Source organism: Mustela lutreola, chromosome X (genome assembly GCF_030435805.1).
Source record: "Mustela lutreola isolate mMusLut2 chromosome X, mMusLut2.pri, whole genome shotgun sequence".
Classification (NCBI taxonomy): Eukaryota; Metazoa; Chordata; class Mammalia; order Carnivora; family Mustelidae; genus Mustela; species Mustela lutreola.
This window is the reverse complement of record NC_081308.1, coordinates 44,037,924-44,057,792: the sequence shown is the minus strand read 5'-3', so window position 1 is coordinate 44,057,792 and position 19,869 is coordinate 44,037,924. Positions and strand designations below refer to the sequence as shown.

The 19,869-nt window shown below is 43.5% G+C and overlaps 1 protein-coding gene across 4 annotated transcripts in view; it reads left to right on the top strand.

Moving 5' to 3' along the window:
- Positions 1–19,869, top strand: part of SHROOM4 (shroom family member 4) — a 218,921-nt gene that overhangs the window by 170,217 nt on the left and 28,835 nt on the right. For 3 of the 4 annotated variants that reach the window (XM_059158603.1, XM_059158605.1, XM_059158606.1), the window contains 3 exons: positions 875–3,350; positions 4,824–4,880; positions 8,599–8,660. In XM_059158603.1, coding sequence (XP_059014586.1) covers positions 875–3,350; positions 4,824–4,880; positions 8,599–8,660 — 2,595 coding nt within the window. The remainder of the gene's footprint in view (positions 1–874; positions 3,351–4,823; positions 4,881–8,598; positions 8,661–19,869) is intronic. The other variant, XM_059158604.1, reaches the window with a different exon arrangement.

Sequence of the window (19,869 nt, the reverse complement as noted above, 5' to 3'; positions counted from 1 at the left end):
TTGACTGTAAGGTGGGGATAATAATGTCTCCCCTTCATTTTGATATGAGACATTATAAAGTGCCTGGCACAATGTAGGCCCTTGGTAAATGGTCAGACTTATTAGTATCGAGCAGAGAACAGGGGGTTGCCGAAATTCTGGCCCTGTCTGGATCATGAGCCACAACTGGGTGATCATGAGAAAAATCACCTCCTTGGAATCACTTCCTTTTGCAAGGGCTTGCTTCACTCCAGCTGTTCTCAGTAGTATGGTCTCTGGACCAGCAAAGAGTACCAGCCTCACCTGGGAACTTGTTAGAAGGACAAATTCTCAGGATGCACCCAGTTGTAGCACTGGCGGTGGGGGGGGGGGGGATGGGGCCTAGGAACCTGTGTTTGGACAAGCCCTCCCTGTACTCCCTGACATGCACCCAAACTCAGCAGCCACTGATTTACAAAATGGGCTGGCTGAAATTGAATCAACCCTTTAGAGCCCACTCTCTGATACTAATATTCTATGATTGTCTGTCCTGGCAGAGAGCCACATGCTGACTCCCTAAGGATAGTGAGAGGCCAAAAGCAATTCTAGACTCACTGGCGACAGGGAAACGGAACATAAGCCTCAGTGGAGTTCTTACACTTTTAGTCTTCGGGATCTTGTCTTGCCCTCTCTTGCTCCCTTATGCTGTCTTTTCTCCCATTTTTACCACATCTCTGTGGTGCTCCTGTGTTCATATCTTTCCCTGTTCCCCTTCCTTCCTTTCTGGCCTGATCCCCTTCTTATTTGGGGCCTGGTGCCTCTGGGTTGTTCTGCCTTTTCCCCTGGCAGGGCTGGCCAAGGTGGGAAAGGGATCTGGTCATTTGCCTGACTAACTAGTGTGCCCTGTGTCTTGCAGTGACGTGTGTGTGCAGTGGTGCCCACTCTCCCGCCACTGCAGCACTGAGAAAAGTAGCTCCATCGGCAGCATGGAGAGCCTGGAGCAACCAGGCCAAGTTACCTACGAGGGCCACCTCTTGCCCATAGATCAGAACATGTACCCCAACCAGCGCGACTCAGCTTATAGCTCCTTCTCGGCCAGCTCGAATGCCTCTGACTGCGCCCTTTCCCTCAGGCCAGAGGAGCCGGGCTCTGCAGATTGCCTCACGCAAGGCCCCGGGCCAACAAAAGCCCCTAATGGCCGGCCCAGTGTGGCCGAGACCTCAGGAGGTAGCCGGCGAACCACCGGGGGCCCCCTGACTCCCAGCTCCCAGCTGTCATCCCGCCTGCAGGAGGCCCACCACTCAGGGCCTGCCAAGGCTGCCAGAGGCCCACCACAGCCTCCAGTGAGGCGAGATAGTCTGCAGGCCTCCAGAGCCCAGCTCCTCAATGGAGAGCAGCGCAGGGCATCTGAGCCTGGGGACTCCTCGCAGCAGAAGGAGAAAGTGAGCTTAGACACCATGCTATCCCCAAGGAACCCTAGCAGGTTCTGCTGCCTCAGTGGGCAAGACCAAGTGGCAAATGAGGGCCAGCAGAACTGTGAGCTCAGCCAAGTTTCTGAATCCAGCCAGCAGGACTCTGAACATCTACTGATGGAGGCCTCAGCCAAAGCTGTAGGATTCCCAAAAGTGTATGATAAAGCTTCCAGCATAGATTCCAGCCAGCTCAACGAAGCTTCGGCAGAGCAAGCTAAGACTTCTTCTTTTGGCAGCCCTCCACACCTCACAGGACTCACCGGGCATCGCCACAGTGCCCCAGAACAGCTGCTGGCATCCCACTTACAGCATGTGCACCTTGATGCCAGGGGCAGCAAGGGCACAGAGCTCCCAGCTGGGCAAGATGGCCATGAATGGACTCTGTCACCTTTGCATAGCAGCCACACAGGGAAGATAAGTCCATGTCCCCCTCCAGGAGGAGCCCAGGACCAGCCCAGCAAAGAAAGAAAGGCCAGGCAACTGGATGATAGGCCCTTGGGTTCAGGGCATCAGAGCCCAAGCAGTTCACCACACAGAGAGGCTGATGGACACCCTCCAGAGAAAGGTTTCCAGGACCCAAACAGAGCATGCCGAGCAGGCATTGACCTAGCCAGCCAGCAGCCCTCTGCCTCTGGCTCCCTTGTTCAACAAGCCAGGGACTGTTCTTCAACCACTAAAGGAGCTGGCAGCACAGAGGCCACTGAAGAAGGGGAGTGTGGCCGGGTGGGTGGTAGACGGAATGGAGGGCCCCGGGGCCGCTCAATCCAAAACCGGCGGAAGAGTGAGCGTTTTGCTACCAATCTGCGTAATGAAATCCAGAGGAGGAAGGCCCAGCTCCAGAAAAGCAAGAACACCTTGTCACAGTTGTGTGACACTAAGGAGTCTGTAGAGGAGACTGAGGAGCCCCTAGAAAGTACTCCACTTCCTGCCTCTAACTCATCTCTTCTGTCCTCATGTAAAAAACCACCTAGCCCCAGAGATAAGCTCTTCAACAAGAGCATGATCCTCAGGGCTCAGTCTTCAGAGTGCCTCAGCCAAGCCCCAGAGAGCCATGAATCAACAGGCTTGGAGGGACAAATAAGCCCTGCCCAGAGGCCTGGCCAGCCCTCTGTGGGCCTGAACACCTGGTGGAAAGCATCTGAGCCCTCCTTGTCAGACTCTGAGAAAACAAGTGTTCACCGCAGAGTCCGTGGAGGTCACTGGCGGTGGTCTCCAGAGCACAACCTGCAGCCACATGTGGCACTAGCCATGGAAGGCCCTCCTAACCCAGGTGACAGCAAGGAATTGAAGGCTTCTGCTACCCAAGCTGGGGAGGAAGCCATCCTCTTGCCCTTTGCAGACAGAAGAAAGTTCTTTGAAGAGAGCAGCAAATCCTTCTCTGCATCTCATTTGCCAGGTTTAACCACTCACAGCAGTAAGACTTTTGCCCAGAGACCAAAACCTATAGACCAAAACTTCCAGCCAATGAGCTCCAGCTACAGGGAACTGAGGCGCCATCCAATGGACCAGTCCTACCATTCCGCAGACCAGCCATATCGTGCTCCAGAGCAATCATATCATTCCCTGTCACCCCTTCAGTCAGAAACTCCCACCTACTCTGAATGTTTTGCAAGCAAAGGTCTAGAACAATCCATGTGCTGCAAGCCACTGCACTGCAGTGATTTTGAGTACCGCAGGACTTGCTCTTACTCCTGCGGCATCCAGGGAGCCGTAGTCCATGACCCTTGCATTTATTGTCCTGGAGAGCTCTGCCCGGCTCTGCGGAAGAGAAACATGATGCCCAACTGCTACAGCTGTCGATGCCACCACCACCAGTGCATCCGGTGTGCAGCGTGCTATCATAACCCCCAGCACGGTGGCCCTGAGGATAGCAGCCTGGCGCCTGGCACCACCTGGAAACCCAGGAAGCCCACAGTGCAGGTGAGGCCTTGGTTCTTGGATGGGTTTGTTTCCTTACTCTCTTGGTGAGGAGAAAGTGAGGAAGACCTTACACTTACCACCTTACCATCCTGGAAACCATACAGACCCTGGCTTTGCCAGAGGGTGGCTTCATAACCCTGGGCAAGCCACTCAGCCACCACAACTGCAGTGAACCCATCTTGAGAGTTAGGTGAAAATAAACATTTTTTCTTTACAAAATGGACAGAACCGGGATTTATATCTGGACTGTCAAAATGGGTATCTGAATGACCTTGAGCAAGTTGTGCAACCACCCAAACTTGCAATCGCATGATTTTGAAAGGGCATAAAGGGGAATTTTTGCTTCACAAAATGGCCAATCCTGAGAAAAGCATTATTACCTCTATTATCTCTAAAGAGGGGAAATATAATGACTGCCTCATAGATCAGTTGTAAGGATCAAAACAGGCCCAGTGCCTGACAGAAAGTAGCACTTACTCCCTTCCATTTCCTGCTCACAAACTCCCTGGAGCTGCAAACTTTGCACATGTCCCCCGGGTACTGCTTTTAGAGATTTGATCACTCTGGTTTCCTAAAGAATAATCTTCTGCCCTTCTCCAGCCTATCTTTGTCAGAGACCCAGGGCTAGACTAGTTGTTGCTATACCCTGGTTACAGCCTACCACCCCAACACAGGCCACCACCATCCCCCAGGGTATTTCTGAGAGGATCCCCTATGTCCTTGCTAACTCCCTACCACATTCCTGCCCTGTGGCTTCCCTGTGTTGAAATGCTATTGCATAGGCAGACACTTATGAATGACTCAGTGTATGAAATTTCTATAGACATGTTCTTTGAAAAAGGGAACCTTAGGGGTGAAAGAAACCTTACCAAAAGAGCATATACTATTCCTTTTATGTAACATTCTAGAACAACTCTTCGGTGGGAAACAGGTTCAAAACAGTGGCTGCCTATGGAAGGTGCCACAGAGACTGAGTGGGAAAAGGCCTGAAGGAACTTTGTCACATGGTGATTATGTTCTGTATTTTGGTAAGCATTTGAGTTACATAGGTGTATGCATTCTTGTGCATTTCACTGGAGGTAAATTTTGCCTAAAAACATTATAAACAAATAGCAAACTTTATTTAATGACACATATGCTGACATTTTTGAGCTAAATTGATGTATACAACTTACAGTGTTCAGCATACAAATGTTGCACGTATTTTGTTATTTATCCTTAGGACTTCGTGTTTTTGATGCTATTGTAAATAGTATTGTTTTCTTAATAGCAAGTTCAAATTCACTGTTAATACTATATGGAAATACAATTTAATTCTGTATGTTGGCCTTGTACCCCGCAACCTTGCAAAACTCACTTATTAGTTCTGGTAGCTTTGTGGTAGGTTTTAAAAGATTTTCTACATAGACAATCATGTCATCTGCAAATGAAGCTGGTTTTTACCTTCATTTCCATTGTGTATGCCTTTTCTAGGGGAGGGGGGCCTTACTGCACCATCTAGGACCTCCAATACACTGTTTCGTAGAAGTGGTAAGTGTGGCTAGTGTTGCTTTATTCCTAATCTTGCTCTATTAAGTTTGATGTGAGCTATACATTTTTCCTAGATGCCCTTTGGCAGGTTGAGGAAGTTCCTTTTCATATCTAGTTTTCTGAGAACCTTTATCAGGAGTGGATCCTGCATTTTTTTTTAAACACTTTGTCTAGGGCACCTGGGTGGCTCAGGGGTTTAAAGCCTCTGCCTTCGGCTCAGGTCATGATCCCAGGGTCCTGGGATTGAGACCCACATCGGGCTCTCTGCTCAGCAGGGCGCCTACTTCCCTCTCTCTCTCTCTGCTTACTTGTGATCTCTTTCTCTGTCAAATAAATAAATAAAATCTTTTAAAAAAAACTTTTTCTATATCTACTGAAATGGTCCTATAGTTTTCTGTTTTACTTAACTGATATGGTGAATGATAATTGATTGATTTTTGAACTAAGAACCAGATAGCATTGCCAGATTAAATCCTACTTGGTCATGACATAGTACCCTTTTTATATGTTACTAGATCTGATTTGCAAATATTTTGTTAAGCATTTTTGTGTTTATGTTAATCAGAGATTTTAGTCTGGAGTTTTCTTATATTGCCCTTGTCTGGTTTTCATGACATGCCAGCCTTACCAAATACATTAGGAGGTGGCCCCTCCTCTTCCATCTTCAAGAAGAGTTTGCGTATAATTGGTATTATTTCTCCCTTAAGCGTTTAATAGAAGGTATCATCAAAGCCATCAGGACCTGGAGTTTTCTTTGTGGAAAGATTTTAAACTACAAATTCCATTTCTTTACTAGATAGAGGTCATTTTGGTCACCTGTTTCTTCTTGAGTGAGCATTGCTAATTTGTCAAGAAATCTTTCTATTTCCTTCATGTTTTCAAATTTTCAGGGATAAAGTTGTCACTTTCTTTAAAATACATCAAGAAGGTAAGATGGATTGGTGGATGCATAGAGGAGTGAATAGGGATGGGATGGGGTAGTTTTAGTATTAATTGTTAAATCTAAGTGGTAGATTTATGGGTAATTGTATAAACTTGTTCAACTTTTTTGTATGCCTGAAAATATTTATAATGAAATGTTGAAGCAAAGAGGAGAGGAAATATAAAATAATTGTTAAAGGGCACTGATGTGGGAATCAGACTGCCTGTGTTCAAATCCCCAGCTTTCCACCTGAAAAAAAAAAAAACCCACAGGTAACAATACCTACTTCATAAGTTGGTTATGAGGATTAAATGATGAAATGTATAAAACCCTTAGAACAGTGACTACTGGATAGTAATCATCTTTGAAGTGAGTTATTTTTTCCTAAAATCAAGGGAGATTTTCGCTTAGCTTGAAATGCTTTCTGAAAGAAGGTCCTGCAGATAGACAGTGGAGAAAGGGGGCTGAAGCTGGGAGAGAGGAGACGATGGCTTGCGGAAGTGGCAGCCCAGAGCTAGTAACTCCATAAGGGAAGGAGGTGAAAGCTGCAGGTTATAGCGGTTGGCAGCAGCAGGTATGCCCACACCATGCCTCTCATTTTGTACTCTGAAGGAGGGGGGACACGTTGGGCTCCCAGTGCCTGTTAGACCAGCTCAGCAGGTTTGCTTAGACACTAGGCTTTCAGATGCATGGAGCCACTTCCTGCCCATTTCTACCCCTGCCACCTGACCACAAATACATACAAACCCCAGACAGAGGGAAAACTGACAGTATGGGATAGGACACCCCAGTTCAAATGACCAGTTGAAAGAGATAAGCTGTAATAGGATCCCCACTTTATAGCCAGGGAAGCTGAGGCTCAGAGAGGTCACCCATTTAGCAAGTGGCAAAGCCCAAACTTGGATAGCATCATAGTAACTAACATTTGAGTAGCCACAGTGCACCAGGTACTAAGTTAGTCCTCAAAGCAGTCAGGAAATAGGTCCTGTTATTATGATGATCTGTCTGTGAAATAGCTGGGGGAAGTTGGCTAAAGAGCAGCTGGGTACTTGGCATCACCCAGCTAGTGTAGGACAGGTGTGGGATTTGAATCCATGTCCTCTAGCTTCAGAAACCAAGCTCCTCATTGGGCTATACTGCCTCTCCATAAGCTGAAAGAAAAGGCCCAGGCCTTCTCCAGCATGGCGGGATGCCTTCAGGCCATATGGCTTCCAAAGGGGGCGGCAGGCCATCCCCATCTGCAACAAGCCATGGGGATAACTCCCCTGTTGGTTCAAAGAGGGCAGGCAATTTATAGCAACCTAAGTAGCTCAAGGGAAAAAAAGGAAGGTGATATGCTGAGGAGCTGAGAAGGAGGCTGTCAATTGGGACAGGACTTTGGTTTGGCCACTGCTATTTACTGAGCATTTTCCACAGGGCATGGACAGGAAATCCTGGCTCCCACTGTGACTGAATGAGTAATAGTGTCTTTGGGGGCAGGGACATCTCAGAAGGGCATCGAGGCAGAGCCTGAAGTCTAACAAGTTGTCAGAGCTGCTCTAACATGACAGGTACAGGCAGGGACCACTCTGGTCTTGGGAAAGCTGTAAACCTTATCTTTTCCATGGCTTCTAACATCTACAGCCTCCTACATGCTGAGTGCTGTTAGGCATCCTCTGTGCACATCCCACTTTGTTCTCACTCCTGGGAAGCTGGCAAAGCTTGATAGCACAGTCTTTGCCAGATAGGAAGCTGAGATTCAGAGAGGTGACATAACTTCCCTCATATAACACAGCTAGTAAGTGTCTCGGCCAGTATGACTGACACCAAATATCTTACCCCCAAAATGGAGTAAATTTTCATTTTTGTTATTGTTTTACTAAGGCAAAGATAATACAACTTTGAACAGGACCAGTAATAGCATTGGAAAAAGAGGGAATTTGGAAGATCAGTGAGGTTTAGGAAAAATTGTGCATTCCTGATGAGCTAAGCTCTGAGTTGCTAGATAGAGGGATGCTGAATGCAAAATTGGGGAGAATGTCAGAGGCAAATTTGCATCAGGTTTGGAGCTAGAGTAGGAAGGAAAGGACATTTTTTACAAATGGCACCTATAGCTTGGCTACAGGGTAAAGGATTGCTTTGGCAAAGCTCTTAAGGATAGAATGCCCAGGGTAGAGTGTGTACTCCCATAATGTGGAGAATGTGGTACGTGGCAATTATGCTCCCCAGAGATGAACCCGCCTAGGGCCCTTCAAGCAGTGCTGGGAGGAGCGGGGGTGGGGGGTGGGAGGAAGGGCCCATGCAATACAGGGGGTATGCGTGTCCTCTCCATCGGCCTCACCCTGGGAGAAGGTTGCAGCAGGAGCCTTGGGCCTCAAAGCTCCCTCAAGGGCCAGGGCTTCCAAGAAGATGCTTTCTATGTTAGAAGAGGCAAGAGGCGTGAGCAGGTTCACCCAGCAGAACAAACAAAAAGACCTCCTTCACAAGGGCCAGAACAAACAGCAAACGTGCTAAACTGGTTTATAAGGTGGTTTGGGAGGGGAGTGGAGAAAGAGAGGGAAACACAGTTTCTAGAGCACACTGTCCAGGTCCCCGAGTGCTCTCTTTAGTCTCTGCATGCCCCCAGCACTTCACCGGGCCTCCTTACAAGAAAGGCAGCCCCCTGTGCATGTTTCTCTAGCCCCTGTGCCAGAGTAGAAGAAACCAGTGGGGGTGGGGCATGGCCAGGGGCGGGCTCCTGCCCTCATCACATTTTTGAGGCCATCTGGATACCTGTCTGCTCAGAGCTCCCTCACTTACCAGAATTTTGCCTTGCAGGAATTTCCTGGGGACAAATGGAAACCAATAACAGGAAACAGGAAGACCAGCCAGTTAGGGAGGTAAGTGATCACTCAGGGAGTTGGGGCAAGTTGGTGTCTCTGAGGCTTCTATAGAAATTGCTAAGATCCTGTGTTTGCTTAGTTTCCTTTGAGGAACCCGGCCTGGTGTCCATACCAAGAACTTGGTACCATAAATGTAATCTTGCCTGCCCCCCAGGCAGCTGGGCTACAGACCACTACGACACTTTGGAACATGGAGTAGTCAGGCATTATTGTAGGACATTGGGCCCACCAGCTCAGAGGCCTGCAGCATGCCTGCCCAGGCACATGGATGTGTGGGAGCATATTATGCTGAAATATAGATAAGAAGGCATAAACGATGCCCCACCTTCCCAGCAGCCATTGGGAGAACAGAGAGAAGGTAAGACTGTCCGGCTACCACTGTGCCTTTGCCTCAGTTGGGAGGCACTTGTTTCTTGGGCTCAGCTATCATCTTTTTCTAGTACTCACTGGGAACTTAATTAAGATTTGCTCCTGAAAGTCCAGGGGCAGGTAGTGCTAATGATAGATTAACATTCCTGGAAGAAGGTAGGGACATTTTTGCAAATGGCACATATGGCTTGTACTAGAAGGAAAAGAGTTTCTTGGGCAAAGCCTTTAAGAGAAAAAAAAAAATGCCCAGAGTAGAGTCTGCTCCTGTAATGTGGGAAACCTGGCACCTGAAACTCATGTTCCCCAGAGATGAGCCTGCCCGCCATAGGTGGCTATAAGGAGTAGACAGTTACTTTCTCTGGGCTGCTCCCCATCAGCCTGGCAGGACCCTCTTTTTTGTGAAACTCCTTAATATATTCATTTAGCCAGTTCTTCTACAGGCCAAATTATTCAAGACATCCCTAAATAATATTGATTCTTTAAGTGAAACTCTAGAAATGAAGGGGGAATAGGGAAGAAGGCCCTTAGCTGTGCCTATGTGGGGACACTAAGGGAGAGGACTAGAATATGGGTCTCTTGACCCCTAAAGAGCCCAGGGTTCTTTCTTTGGGGTCTGCATTATCCCCTGTGATTTGGTGGGATATTCAGGAATAATTTGGTCTCTCTGTTGACTCCAAAGACTGAGAAACCTGTCAGTTTTCTGGTTGGCGATAAAAAAAAGGGAAGAACCCAACATTTATGAATAATGTGTCAGTCACTGGGCTGGACTCTTTTTAACTCACAGTCTCATTTATTCTCCACAATAGTTCATTTTATTACCTATTTCACAGATGAGGTCCAGAGAGCTTATGTAACTTACCTGAGGTCCCACATCTAGTTAGCAATGGAGCCAGGATTGGGACCCAGGTTTGTCTGGCCTCAAAGTTTATGCTTTTCCCCTTAAAACTACATCAAGTAGGATCCCTAAGGAAACTTTTCAAAGGGATCCCTCAGCATCATGTCTCAGAAGTCTGAGGCCTGTGTGGGGATATTAGGAGACTCTGTGGCTGATCAGATCCCCTGATCTGATCTGACTTGTAACATGTCCTTGGAGAGATCATTTCAGTCTGGTAGGTCTGCTGAGTTTCCCATATTAGACTGAAACTTTCGAGAGAGGAGACCTGGTCTTGGCTGTAGACTTCTCCTCAGACTTCTCCTCTGTGCCTAACATAGTGCCTGACCCAGAGAATTTGGTCAAGAGGTATTTGTCATTGGCTTGCCAACTGAAGAAACAGCCTCCTCCACCATTGAATGGGTGAAATAACACAAAAATAATAATGCTAACTAGCATTTCTTGAGCACAGTGCTGTATTGTAGGCACCATTCAAAACACTCACAAATATTTACAGTTGACCCTTGAATGACACAGGTTTGAATCGCATGAGGCCATTTATCACGGGGTTTTTTTCAATGAAAACAATATGGTACTATGAATATATTTTTGTTATGATTTTCTTAATAACATCTTCTTTTCCCTAGCTTATGTTATCATAAGAATATAGCATATAATACCTAGAGAATACAAAATATGGGCTAATTAACCATGTTATCAGTAAGGCTTCCAGTCCACAGTAAGCTATTAACAGTTAAGTTTTTGCCAAGTCAGAATTTACCCATGGATTTTCAACTGCATGGGAGAGGAGGGGTAGTGTCCCTACCCTGCCCCCCATTGTTCAAAAGTAAACTGTATTTATCATCATAACCCTAAGGGATAGTTATTATTAGACTCTCTGTTTGACGGAGAGAAGAGACTGAAGCATACACCAGTAAATTCATTTGCCTGAAGTTCCACAGGTCTGTTAAGTTGACTAGACCCAGTTAGTCTACTTATAGAGACACTAGACTAACCTACAGTGCCTCTCCAGACTGGTTCTCTTACCAATCAGCCAGTGAAGGAAGAGGACTTTATTCAAAATCTAGTGTATGTACTGCCTTTTTCTAGGCAAGCAGGGGGAATGTTAGAGAAAGAGCATCAGGAAGCAAAATGCCTGTCCACCCACCGCTTGAGCAAAGGAAGACTAACCCACACAAAGTTAAGTAGCAGTAATAATAAATTACCACTTACAAAACGACCTATGTGCTGCCAGCTAAGTTATACATATTATGTTATGTTTTATATGCCCCCCCAACTCTGTCAGGTTGGTATTATTATTCTAACTACAGTGGTTTTCAAAGTTGAATGTGCTTTGGAAACACCTGGAGGGCTTGTTAAAACACAGACAGGTAGATTCCACCCCTACCCTCCCAACCCCTGCCAGTAGGTATGGAGTAAAGCTCAAAATTTGCTTTTTTTTTTTTCATTTTTCATTTTCATTTTTAAATTTTACTATGTTATATTAGTCACCATACAGTACATCATTAGTTTTGGAGGTACTGTTCCATGATTCATTGTTTGCATATAACATCCAGTGCTCCATGCAGTACGTGTCCTCCTTAATACTCACCGCCAGGCTCACTCATCCCCCCAACTCCCTCCCCTCTAAAACCCTCAGTTTGATTCCCGGAGTCCATAGTCTCTCATGGTTCATCTCCCCCTCTGATATCACCCCTTTCATTTTTCGCTTCCATCTCCTAATGTCCTCCATGCTATTCCTTACGTTCCACATATGAGTGAAACCATATGATAATTGCCTTTCTCTGCTTGACTTATTTCACATAGCATAATCCCTCCAGTTCCATCCATGTTGATGTAAATGGTGGGTAGTCATCCTTTCTGATGGCTGAGTAATACTGCTTTGTATATAGGGACCACATCTTTATCCATTCATCTGTTGAAGGGCATCTCAGCTCCCCACCCCAATGATAGAGATGTAGTAAAAAAAGGGGGGGGCACATGCACCCCAGTGTTCATAGCAGCAATGTCCACATGGCCAAACTCTGAAAGGAGCCGACAAAAAATTATATTTCTAACAAGCTCCGCCAGGTGATGCTGACGCTGCTGGTCCTGGGGTCAGAACCACTGACTCGGATAAAGGACATGAGGTTCAGAGAAGTTATAGTCATTTAGTGAAGGTCTCACAGCTACTAAAGGGACAAACCAGGATTGAAACCCAGCTCTTGCTTAACTCAGATGAGTTGCCATAAGATGAAAAATGTCAAATACATGGTTCAAACAAGAAGCATCCGGCACGTGGTATGGGTCCAATACATGATAAATTGTTCTCTAAATTTTTTGGAGGGTAAGAAAACTGAAGACTGGGACCTACAGGAGGAAAGGCCCAGAGGGGCTAAGCAGGGTATGTTGAAGAAATACACTTAAGAGTTCTTGCCTTAGAATTAGTCTGCCTGGGTTCAAATCCAGATTCTTATTTTCTCTAGCTGTACAAAACTTGGCAAGTGGCTGGTCCTCCTTTCTTCTCCCTGTCTCTCACACATATATGCTCTGTCTCTGCCCCATCAGCTTCCTTATTTTTTTTTAAATTTTTATTTATTTATTTGACATAGAGAGATAACAAGAGAGAGCACAAGCAGGGGAATGGCAGGCAGAGGGAGAGGGAGAAGAAGGCTCTCCACCAAGTAAGGGGCCTGATGCCAGGCTCAATCCCAGGACCCCAGGATCATGACCTGAGCTGAAGACAGATGTTTAACTGACTGAGCAGCCCAGGCACCCCAGTTTCCTTATTTGTAAAATGGGGTTAGAGTACCTACCTCCTCTGATTGTTACTAGAATTAAATGACAAATATGCATAAAGCATTTGGAATAAAACCCAGTGCAGCAAAACTTCAGTAAATGGTAGTTGTGACAATATAGATGAAGAAGGGGGAGCAGCAGCAGGAGCAACAGCAGAGAAAAGGAGTGAATAGTGAGGTTTGGACCAGGATAGGTAGGCCTCGAAAACTATATAGTATCACAAATACAGAAGCTATTGAAGGTTATCAATCAGGTAAGTGATGTGATAAATGTGGCACTTGAGGCAACTGGGCTGCCTTTGCAGCCTAGATAGGTTGAAGAAGAACAGCTAGGGTCAGTGATCCAGGCATGAATGAGTATGGCTCAGGACTGGGAAGGTGGAGGTGCAACAGGAACAAAGCAGAAGAGCTAGATAAATATGTGTGATATTTTGGGGAGAAAATGTTTATTATGAGAACTATATTACAGGAAATTAAAAACAGAAGAAAAAGTAGCCTTAGTCCTACCACCCTAACACCCTGATTGTTTTCATTTCCCTACCAGCTTTTATCTATAGGTATAGAGACTTTTCCTGTCAGAGTTATAATAACTATGTAGATGTGATTATGTGTCCTGTTTCTTTTTTTTTACACCACTAAGCATCACTTGGTAAACAATTTTTCATGTTGATATACAGTCTTGTTAGTTATAAATTTTAATGGCTGCATATTTCACCAGCTTAATGTGCTGTAATTTACTTAATCATTCTCAAATTGTTGGATAATTAGGTTGTTTCCAATTTCTTGCTATTATAAAGTAATGCTGTAGAAAAATTTTGAGTAGTTATAATCTTTTTCTCATTTTGAATTATCTCATTAAAAACAATTATCTAGAGTTGGGATTACTAGTTGAAACAATATGAGCATTCTTTTTGTTCATGATAAATTTCACCAAACTGTTTTCCCAGGAGCCGTTTTACACTGACATTAACAATATATAAGGGTACTAGTTTCCCCAAAATCTTTCCATCTGTGGAAAATATTTCTAATGCAATAGGTATAAATGGCACCTAGGATAATTTTCACTGGCTTCCTTTGATTATTCTAGTTTGAAATGTCTTCATGTGTTTATTTAATATTTACATTGCTTCTCACGTGAATTGTCTGTTCAAATGATTTGCTTACAAGTAAGTGACACCTTCTGAGGGAAAAGTACAGAGAACTGATGACTGGAATTTGGGACAGAAAGAAAATAATTCAAACATAATTCTGAGCTTCAGATGACCCAAAGGAAGTCATTGACAGAGCTGGGGCAGGTGAGAAAGGGGAGCTAGCTTGGTGCAGATGATAAATTTGAGTTGGGACATGCTGAATTTGAAGTTAGCGAGGAAGACAAGTAGATTCTTTGGAGGAGGTTTGTCGATCAGCCAGTCAGGGGGTAGGATGAGGAAGAAAACCTAGCAAAGGAAAATGAAGGGGCAAGTAGCCAATGTGACCAGTACACCATGACAGAGGATAAGAAGACTGCTATTGGCTTTGAAAATTTAGAATTGCAAGTGACCCTCAGGAAAACAAGTGTAGTAAAGTGGTGGACCTGGAAAGTAGATAGCATGATGTTCCATAAGGGGGATTCCTAGAAAAAAAATATACAGAGCTTTACACATCATGAATTCACCTGTTTTAAAGTGTGGAATTCAATGAGTTTTGGTAAATTTACAGCACTGTACAAATCATCACCATAATCCAATTTTAAGAGCTATCCATCTCCCTACAAAGATCCCTTGTGCCCGTTTGCAGTCACTCCCCATTCCCACCCACAACCTCAAGCAGCCCAACCATATTTTGGTTCCTGTGGATTTGCCTATTCGGTACATTTCCTACAAGTGAAATGAGACAATATGAAGGCTTCTGTGTCTGGCCTCTTTCATTTCTCATGCTTTAGTGATCCATTGTGTTATAACATGTATCAGTACTTCATGTCTTTTCTTTGCCAAATAATATTCTACTATATGGATATATCACTTTCTATTTATCCATCCATCTATTGGCGGACATTTGGGTTGTTTTCACTTTTTAACTATTGTGAATAATGCTGTTTTGATCATTTGTGTACAGTTTCTGTGTGGACATGTTTTCAGTTCTCTCGGGTATATACTTAAAAGGTGGAATTTGGGGGACATATGGAAATTCTATTAACTTTCTGAGGAACAGCCTGTTTCTCAAAGTGGCTGTACCATTTCACATTTCCACAAGCAACATAGGGAGGTTTCAGTTTCCTTTCATTAGTTTAATTTTATTTTTTAAGATTTATTTATTTATTTGTGTGTGAGAGAGAGAGAGAGTTGGGAGAGGAAGAGAGCACAAGCAGGGGGAGCAAGCTGAGGAAGAGGGAGAAGTGGGCTCCCCACCAAGCGGGGAACCCAATGTGGGGCTTGGATTCAGGATCCCTGGGTCATGACCTGAGCCAAAGGCAGACACTTAACCAACTGAGCCACCCAGGCGTTCCTCCTTTCATTAATTTTAATACAATGATTGTGTGTTAGTGTTACTGTGTCATTAGAAAAATATTTTAAAAGAAGAACTTTAAAAACATAATTGAACATTTAAAAATATCTTAAAAGAAGAAATTGGCTGGCAAGAGGGAGAGAAATGGAGTGGTAATTAGAGGGAGCAGTAATGTTTAAGTTGATGATTCTCCAAATGTAGTCCTAGGACCTGCAACCTCAGTATCACCTCTGAACTTGTTGGGGATGCAAATCCTCAGGCCCCACTCAGACCTACTGAATCAGAAACCCAGGATGGGGCTCACAATCTGTGTTTTTAACAAGCCCTCCAAGTGATTCTGATGCAAGCTAATTTTGAGAACCATGGGTTTAAGTGCAGGTTTGGTCAGGATTCAGGAAACCAGTTTAAATTTAAAAACAGAAAAGAGGGGCACCTGGGTGGCTCAGTGGGTTAGGCCTCTGCCTTTGGCTCAGGTCATGATCCCAGGGCACTGGGCTCGGGCCCCGCATCATGCTCTCTGCTCAGCAGGGAGCCTGCTTCCTCCTCTCTCTCTGACTGCCTCTCTGCCTACTTGTGATCTCTCTGTCCAATAAATAAATAAAAATCTTAAAAAAAAAAAAAAACGAAACAGAAAAGAGAGGTCAATGGAAAGAAAAAGAGTATTGATGCTTAAGATGGATGACAGTTTTATGACCTCAGGGAAGATGAAAAGGTCAAGGGCAGAGATTACATTTAAGAGGAGAAATCTTTTTTTTTTTTCTTTTAAGGCTTTATTTATTTGATGGAGAGAGAGAGAGATCAGAAGTGAACAGAGAGGCAGGCAGAGAGAGGGCGGGGAAGCAGGCCCCCCGCTGAGTAGAGCTCCCGATGTGGGGCTCAATCCCAGGACCCTGAGATCGTGACCTGAGCTGAAGGCTGAGACTTAACCCTCTGAGCCACCCAGGTGTCCCTAAGAGGAGAAATCTTGACGAGTTTCTGCTCATCTTCCCCTCCAATCCTCCCCCACACTTTAAACATTTCTTATGTCATTTCTGTCACAGCGGGAATGATGGGTGTAGGTGGGAGAATCAAATGTACATTCTTGAGCCACTCTTTTTGCCTGGAAGCCTGCAATGAATTGTAATTTCAGGTAGTTACACCCTTGGTTGTCTCCTCCACTGTTATTTGGTTTGTGTGCAGAGAATGCAAAATGCATTATAATATTAGCAGGAGGGAAAAAAAGTGGTGAGTAGATCTGCCAGGAGGAAAATCTATATGCATAAGTGATGTATTTAAAAGCCGAAAGAAAGTATTTTCTAGATTATCTCTTTTGGTTTTCTGTACCTGTGATTGCTTCCTGTGATCCTTTCCATTTCTCTACTTGGCACAGAGCTTTAGAATGTGTAGAGCACTTTTATATACATGGCTACAGTTAATCCTCACAACAACCCTATGCAGTTGAGCTTTATTTTTCCCATTTCACTGATAAGGAAGATGAGACTCAGGAGAGGCAGTGCTGTACTATTATTAACAACAACAACAAAAGGTATAATACCCAACATTTATGAAGTGTTTATTATGTGTCAGGCACTGCTATAATCATTTCAGATAAATTATTTATGACTTATCATGACCCCACAAAACAGTTACCATTTATTGACCCAATTTTACAGATGAGGGAACTTACAGATAGATGAAAGTCATTTGCCCAAGGTCCGAGAGGCACTGGATTCCAGAGCCCTTTGCTTCTGGGATTATAAAGCAAGTATGTGACAAAACTAGACTACTACCCAGGTTTTTTAGTTCTCTGCCTCGGGCTTTCTTGTTTCCTTTTATCAAACCACACCATGAGCAGAGTGTGGAATATCCAGTACACATTTCTTATTTGCTGATTGAGTGAAAGAAAATGGATAATTCAGAATTGAATTTCATTGTATTAGGAAGAGTACACTTTTCAGGAAGGCTTTGCACCCAAGAAGAATGCAGTCTTCTGAGGCATGGAAGGATTTTTCAAAAGTGTGACAAAGTGAATTTAAATACTTAGGTATTAATGTACTCCTGGGCTCACAAAACTTATATAAGGAAAATTATGAAACTGTAATGGGAGAAATAAAGGCCTGAATAAATGCATAGCTCTACTCTGCTTCAATTTGGAGAGACTAAATATAGCAATGATTACAGTACTTCCTAAGTTAATGTATAGACACGATGTACTACTTATTAGAGTCATGGTGGCATGCTTTATAGAACTTGTAAAAATTCTAGTGAAATCTATCTGGAAGAATAAGTGGGTAAGAATACCAAATAATACATTTGTTTAAAAAGACAATGGTGGTAGACTTACCCTATCAAATTGTCATAAGGTGACAATTATCAAAACCGTATGATAGGGGGTTGAAAAAAGGCAAACAGTGAATTTTTTTTTTAAAAAAAAAGAGATTTCTAGGAATAGATTTAAGCTATTCTAAGAATATAGAGTACACTGGAAACATCTCTGAACTGGGAAAGCAATCATTCTTTCTTTAATAAATGTTGGAATCTTAGGTATCAATATAGAGAATAATTAACTTAGATCCATAGCACATTGAATACTCTGTAGTAAATTCCAGAAAGCAGACAGTGGAATAGCAGATTTGTTCCAACTACGAATAGAAGATAAATTTGTGTCTGTTAAATGGAAGATATCATCAGAGACAAGATAGATGGTTTTAAATATATAAAAGTTGGGGGGAAAACCTTTGTACAACAAAATATAATAAAAAGCTAAACAACAGAATGAGGCAAATGTCTGGGGTCAGCATCACTGATAACAGTTGACTGTCCAAAAGATATAAAGAATGGATATAGATATAGAAGGTCAGCTTTCAGATTTGGCTTCAAAAAAGGCAAGGAAACTGAGCAGGCAATTTACAGGTGAGAAACTCAAGGTGGTAAAATCACTGCATGGAAAAGTAAAGTCGCACTAGCAATTAAAGAAATGTAAGCAGAAACAACTCCCACGTATCATGACCTGCTTTTTAAACTATCAACAATTAATGGAAATGATCAACAAATTATAAAACCCTATCTTGACAAGGTTGTGAGGAAACCATTCCTGGGAACAACATAAAATTGGCTCAGTTTTCTTGGAGGACAACCTAGAAATATGTGACAAGAGTTATAAAACTGTTCATACCCTTTGACCCAGAAGACCCTGAAGGAAATAACCTACAAAAGGAAAAAAAACGATTTGTTTAAAGATGTTCTTAGTAGTGCTATTTATGATCATGGAAAAGATTTACCCATCAAATAGATAGATCATCATAATGGAAACAGAATACAGCTATTAACAATGACAGGTATTAAACTATTGGGTCTTGCACAGAAACAAGTATTTGTAATAATATTAACCCCAGAAAGGCTAAATCCTAAATCACATGTTGAATGTTGAATCTGATAGTAGCCATATACAAAGAAAACTCAGAAAGGCAGCTAGTAAGCTGTAAATAGCTGGAGTTGAATACACAAGGTGTTTTGGGGGCACATGTCAAGTTGCTGAAATTGATAATAAAAAAAAAAAGACAATCTAGGGAAGAGGATTGATTGGTTTGATTTAGGCCCAGGAAGTTAGAGATCAAGGGCTTTGGAAAAATCTACATACTGGTAAGACAGTGTTACTTACCAGGCATGTTAGAACTCTCAGTCAACCAGCACATCTATGTATTTAAGTCTGTGAGAATTTTGACATTCCTAGGGGTGTACATCACTAGACCTTTTCAAATTTCCAAATCTTTCGCTACCACTGCAACATAGCACCTCCCCACCCCCACCAATAAACACTGTATTATCTAGCTCAGAATCATCACTTTCTTAAGACGGTTCCATCACTTCAATCACCAACACTAGCTTGTAGATAGTTGGCGCTTCGGTGCCATTATTCATAAAGAAGCATATTTTCTCTCTGCCATGGTGACTGTGTACCTTGTCAGCAACTAGAGACCCGCCAAACCATGTTGAGAGATGGCAGGCAATGCCAAGCATTTGACGAAGCTTCCTCCTTTGCTGGGTGCCTTGTCCTATCAACCAGTATTGTGATGCTTTGGAAGTCAAATACATACCCCTTGCAAAAAGACCAGTTACTACACTTCTTGGATCTTTAGGGTTACTCTCAAAGGTTTAAAAGCTTAAATGTTAAATACATTAGGCCAGGAGAACTACTCTACAACGATAATTGAGCAACAAGAATGCCTTTTAAATCATCTGAGACAGAATCATGTTCTTTATAACTTTGGTATTAAGTCTTTCCATTGTATGCTAGGTCTTTGAAAGTCAGTACATTAATATCTGGTATACATAAGGACTCAAATAGACAACACGTCCTCTCTTTCCCTGACCCATCCATTGCTTAACCATGGTGGGGCACCAAATTTCCTTGAATAACATTAGGATTCCCAGAACTTTTTGGAACTCCAGTATTCCCATAATTTTATTTTGTAAATCTTCATCCCAGTTGTCACATGGATGGTATGTATATATTTAATTAAATGAATTTTGTTTTGAGAATTTTTTAATGGCTTTATACCTCTTAAGATACCCCAATGAGTTGGGAACCTGGTAGGTAACAACTGATTAGAGCAGTAGAGCCCAAAGCATGATCCTGGGCGAGCAGTACCATTATCATCTGGGAAATTGTTAGAAATAAAAATTCTCCACTCTGTTCCAGACC